The 5914-nt window shown below is 49.2% G+C and overlaps 1 protein-coding gene across 1 annotated transcript in view; it reads left to right on the forward strand.

Moving 5' to 3' along the window:
* Positions 1 to 1661: 1661 nt before the first annotated feature.
* Positions 1662 to 5914, forward strand: part of LOC119577770 (ecotropic viral integration site 5 ortholog-like) — a 67055-nt gene continuing 62802 nt past the window's right edge. Inside the window, exon 1 of the mRNA XM_037925329.1 lies at positions 1662 to 1711. Coding sequence (XP_037781257.1) covers positions 1677 to 1711 — 35 coding nt within the window. The 5' untranslated portion in view covers positions 1662 to 1676. The remainder of the gene's footprint in view (positions 1712 to 5914) is intronic.

Below are 5914 nucleotides of genomic sequence, written 5' to 3' on the forward strand. Positions count from 1 at the left end.
CATGATGATGATCACCACCACTACCCACCTTCCCCCTCCCCTTCCCCCTCCCCCTCCCCCTCCCCCTCCCCCTCCCCCTCCTTTTCCTATGTTTGTCCTATCCGCCTGGCATGTGTCTCGACTTTAAAAAAGAAATATAAACAAAAAAGGTGGCCGTCAACGAAAAACTCTTGAAGTTTAATTGGATGTGTCGGACCGCAAGTGTTGCTCCCCTACTTCACCTTCCCCCCCCCCCCTAGCCTCTACGAACCTGAACCTGTTTTTTATCACCCACCTTTCCCTGTCTCTTCTTGTCCTTTTCCCGGTATCCTTTGTATTCCATTATCACTTTCAGTTCTCTCCCTTCCTTCATCTCATTTGTGTGTATTCCGCTCTTCTCATCTTTTATCTCCTTTGATATCTTCATCTCGTCCCTCTTTCTTTTCCTTCTCTGTCCTCCTCTCCCCTCTTTTCTCTCTTTCTGCTCTTGCTCCAAACTCCTTCCCTTCCGGGTAGCGTTCCTCTCTCTAGTGTTTGAGTGATTCCACTTGGCGGCGTCTCAATTCCACCTGTGCCCGCTGACCGTGACGCGCGTCCGCTGGACCGCACAGCTGAGATAAAAGGCGCAGATCATGGATAGGCTCGTCGGATACAGCAGCGATACGACGAGGCGCGTGTGGGCGAGAGAGTGAACGGGAGCATGAATGAAAGACTGGGGCATTTGAGCTACAGCTGCGACTGTGTGCGAGTCCGCGGTCGGGAAGGTGAGTACCACGCAGCTGCAGCACATGTGAAGGCGAGTAAGGTGTGCAGGACGCAGCTGCAGTAGCGCCCTGTGGTTGTGGCTCGACGCCGTTCCAGTGGTAGTGTGGAAGCTGCGAGAGTCGCGAGAGCTATCCAGGAAGGCCAAGTTAGGGGGGACTGCACTAGATCGAGGCGGGCCCCGGAGCCCTCGTGTCGATCGTCTCTTGGACTTGTGCGGACGTTCCTTGTGCCCTGTGAGGGCTGCGTGAAGGTTTAAGGGTGACATTGCTCGGCTGTGGTGCAATTGGTATCGACCTGTAAACATCAACAGGTGCGGGAGAGGTTGCAAAAAGGGTCAAATATTTTCCTTTCACCTGATACTATATAGGGATCAGGTTCTAGACATGTAGTTTAGGATGTAGATGATTTGTAGACTAAAACATCAGAGCTGAACAGCTTTGCACCTAGAAAATATCGAAGTGACCCATCCGCTGTGCGACAAGGGCGGGAGTGTACCCTAGGTCCATCCAGTGTGCAGCGTGAGATGCATTGCAGAGGCAGTGTGTGCATCCCCGGGTGGTGTTCAGGAGAGGCTATTATGATTCTCACGAGTTTCCTAATTACTGGTGGAAACTTGACTTCGATCTTAGTACAAATGTGAAAAAGATTAAACATTGAAACTGAAAATTAACGGCTTGTTTGTGTTCGTACTTTTTTATGTTTCAAAACGCCGCGAAAACCCGAGGGACGCCTTCAGAATATAAGGATCCCTGTGGAGAGAAGGAAGTATGTCCCAGGGATGGGATTTAGTTATCACTACGGTAGGCTTACGCGGCGGCGGCGGCGTGACGTATGAGTCACAGGAGTGACGAGGGCAATATAGTTAGTGCGGATCTTCGCTTACGTCACCGTCAGCGTTACGGAGGACGCGAGGAAGACGCCAGAAGAAAAGGATGAAGAAGTGGGGCAAGGACGCATTCCTTAGAAAGTAAGTGAATCGCTAGTATGCTTCAACTGTGTGTGCGAGTGTCTGTTTATGTTTGTGTCCGAATGTGCCGATGACCTTTAGTGTGTATTAGGCTCCTGTTTCTCCGCCCTGATCCGTTTCGTATGGGTTTTGCAATGCATCTTTCGTGTGTGTTTATAAGATTCCTCAGCATTGCTCAGGAGCGGTAGTCTTGCTTATGAGAACCATCCCAAGAAGAAGAAGAAAATAAATAAGTAGATAAATAAATAAATAAAGAACGAAAGCAGACAAGGAAATGAGCAAGCGCACTTTATAAAATATTATGCGGGTAAAATACCACAGTGCCTGGATTTGTGACGAAAATTATAGGAAAACGTTCCTTAAGAACAGAAGGGCTTTGGTCGGGCCGCCGGGTCGATGATCCACCTTGAAGTAATCCCGGGACGACCCAACTTCACGCGTGGTGAGGTAGGAGGAAGGGGAGAGGGAGAAGAAGAGGAGGAGGGAGAAGGAGTAGGGCAAGAGGAGGGAGAGGGAGAAGGAGAAGGAGAGGAGGAGGGAGAGGGAGAAGGAGAGGAGGAGGGAGAGGGAGAAGGAGAAGGAGAGGAGGAGGGAGAGGGAGAAGGAGAGGAGGAGGGAGAGGGAGAAGGAGAGGAGGAGGGAGAGGGAGAAGGAGAGGAGGAGGGAGAGGGAGAAGGAGAGGGGGAGGGAGAGGGAGAAGGAGAGGAGGAGGGAGAGGGAGAAGGAGAGGAGGAGGGAGAGGGAGAAGGAGAGGAGGAGAGGAGGAGGGAGAGGGAGAAGGAGAGAAAGAGAAAAAAAGATGAAGAGGATGTGATGGGAGAGGGAGAGGGAAGGGGAAGTATTTTTTTTTTATATATATAAGCGCCGGGCCATTATTCCTCACCATTTAGCAGCGACAATAGTCTCCCGTGTTTTAGTCGCAAATTGGGAGCGAGAGTTTTACAAAGGGGACGGAAAAGAAGACACGAAACCCCTCCGAGGTCCTTAAGCAGGTTTGAGGGGACGACAACTAAGGTCCAGGCCGCCTTGAGGAAAAGGGAAAAGGAGAGGAAAGGGCAGTAGAGATGGAAGGTAGCGGGGAGGGGGGAACTAAAGTAAGGATTAGATGGAAGGTTGAGAGGAGGTGCGATAGATGGAGAAGAGGTGCGATAGATGGAGAAAAGGACACGCACTGAGTGAAGGAAACTTGAGGTAGATAAAATGAATGGAACATATGGTGATAACTAGATGAATGGAAATCGAAATAATGACGTAAGAGGGTAAAATATACACAACAAAAGTAACCGAGACAAAGAACAACAACCAAACGAAAAACAGGGAGAGAGAAACAAGAAGGGGAAACTCTTGAGGATTCTTACTTCGAGATTCCTTCCCGAAGTAAGAGCTGGAGGAGGAGGAGGAGGAGGAGGAGGAGGAGGAGGAGGAGGAGGAGGAGGAGGAGGAGGAGGAGGAGGAGGAGGAGGAGGAGGAGGAGGAGGGGGGGGGGGGCAAGAGGACAAGAGGACACGGGGGGCGAGGCCTTCCTTCCACGTCAGAGGCCAATCCCTCATGCTTGTGCTAAGAGGATGGGCGCGCAGGCGAAAGCGGGAATTGGAAAAAAAAGAAAGCTAATAGAGGAAACGAGAGAAGGTGAAATTGATCGTCTTTTAGATTTGCTTCGCTCGGTTATCTCAGTTCAATTTTTTTTCTTCTCTTTTTCTTCTTTTCCCCCCCTTTCCTTTCAGCTAAATTGTGGAAAAGATAAGTAGGTAAAGAGGTAAATGGATTGAGAAAAAGAAAGAAAAAAAAAAAAACGTAAAAGAGTTGCATGAAACGTGATTTTTCCCCCAGATTTATTTAAGTGCTATTTATTTCGAACGTCATTTTGCTTGGTAAAGTTGCGCGCGTGAGTTGTGCAACGCTCGCGACCGAAGTGACGAGAAGCATTACCTGAAGGAATGGGCAATGAGGAAAGGGAGGAGGAAGAGGAGAGGAGGTTATAGGTCAAAGAGGAAAAGGAGAGGTGCAGGAAAGGTTATTTTCTTTTATTGTTATCAGTAGGATTATTTTGGTAATGTTCTTGTTGCTGTTATAATAGTCGTCGTCATCATCATCATCATTCTTTCTCATCCTCCTCCTCTCATTATTTCTTCTCCATCATCATCATCATCATCATCATCATCATCATCATCATCATCATCATCATCATCATCATCACCATCACCATCACCATCACCATCACCATCATCATCATCATCATCATCATCATCATCATCATCATCATCATCATCATCACCATCACCATCATCATCACCATGATCATCATCACCATCACCATCATCACCATGATCATCACCATGATCATCATCATCACCATCATCATCATCATCGATAATCATTGTCGTAATCGTCGCCGTCCTCATTTTCCTTCTTTTCATTTGTTTGTCCTATTCACCAATTCACAAAGTTCTGAACATTTTATGTATATATGTATATTTGTGTGTGTATGTGTGTATTAGTGCGTGTGTCTGTCTCTGCCTGCCTGCCCGCCCGCCCGCCCGCCCGCCCGCCCGCCCCGCCCGCCCGCCCGCCCGCCCGCCCGCCCGCCCGCCCGCCCGCCCGCCCGCCCGCCCGCCCGCCCGCCCGCCCGCCCGCCCCCCCGCCCGCCCGCCCCCCCCCCCGCCCGCCCGCCCCCCCCCCCGCCTCCCTCCTTAATCCCCTTGGCAAGAGTTCCGAAAAGTCGGTCGGGGAAGGAAATCCAACTCGAGATTTCCGGAAAGAGGAGAGAGGAGAGAGGCGGTGGACCTGCTCAGGGTGGGTGGGTGAGTGGGTAGGTGGGTGGGTGAGTGAGTGAGTGAGTGAGTGAGTGAGTGAGTGAGTGAGTGAGAAAAGAAAGCTTGTAAAAGAGCATCATTATCCGAACCGAAACACTATTACCGAAGAGCTATAAACCACAAAGGATGAAAAATATTACTTCTACAGCGCCGAGAGACGCGAAGGGGGGCCCCGGGGGGAGAGATGAGCCTGGGGGAGACAGACCTGGGAGACGCTGGTCGAGAAAAGGGTTGCTGGTGTAGGATTGCGAAGATGCTGGTGTAGGATTGCGAAGATCGTGAGGGAAATTTGGTGTTTGGAATTCAGTGATTGCAAGGGAGTGATTAAGCGTGTTGAGCGAATGTTGGATTTTGAGTGAAGAAGTTGCGGAAGTTAATTAGTTGAATGAATAAGAGCTACTGCCTAGAAGCAGAGGTTTGATTAAAAGAAAGAAAGAAAAACTATAGATGAAGCAGAAATTTAAATGTGACTTGGTTAATGAAAAAAAAAAAAAAAAAAAAAAAACGTATCTGCAAAAAAAGAGAGTGAAATTAAGTAAATGTAATAGATAATTAGCACCTGGCGTGTTCGTTGATGACCGTTAGTCAAGGGAATAATTAACTTAATTGCATTTAGTATGCACGAGCCTCGAGTGCCTTTGCTGAACAGTGTTTTGATGTTTGAAAAGAATTAAGTCTATTTGACTGCGTGCATGTGGGTGTGTGCGCGCGCGGGTGGAAGGTGAGGGTTGGTGAATATGCATGCATGGACGAAGCGAAGGGAAAATAGCAACATAAAAGGGACAGGCAGTAGGATGTACTGGAAGCTGACAAAAGCGTTTTCTCCGATTGAGAATACGAAGCGATCGGGCCCTTAAATCCAGCCCGGACAGGGTGATCCGACGAGTAAGTGCGCGGGGATTGGCCGGGCGGCCTGGGGGCGGCCTGGGGGCGGCCCGGGGGGCGGCCTGGGGGAGGGGGCAAGTACTCGCGTTTCCGGGCAATTTTTCTAACTTGGATGAATAATTCTCGGATATTGTGATATGAATAGATAAAGATATATACATAAATACATACACACATACGTATGCGCACGCGCGCACACACACACACTCACTCACTCACTCACTCACTCACTCACTCACTCACACTCACTCACTCACTCACTCACTCACTCACTCACTCACTCACTCACTCACTCACTCACTCACTCACTCACTCACACTCACTCACTCACTCACTCACTCACTCACTCACTCACACTCACTCACTCACTCACTCACTCACACTCACTCACTCACACACACACACACACACACACACACACACACACACACACACACATATACTCATTCACTCACTCACTCACGGCGTATGTGTATGTGTATGTATATGTATATGTATAAAGTAC

The sequence above is a fragment of the Penaeus monodon genome, chromosome 10, assembly GCF_015228065.2.
Source record: "Penaeus monodon isolate SGIC_2016 chromosome 10, NSTDA_Pmon_1, whole genome shotgun sequence".
In the NCBI taxonomy this organism is placed as follows: Eukaryota; Metazoa; Arthropoda; class Malacostraca; order Decapoda; family Penaeidae; genus Penaeus; species Penaeus monodon.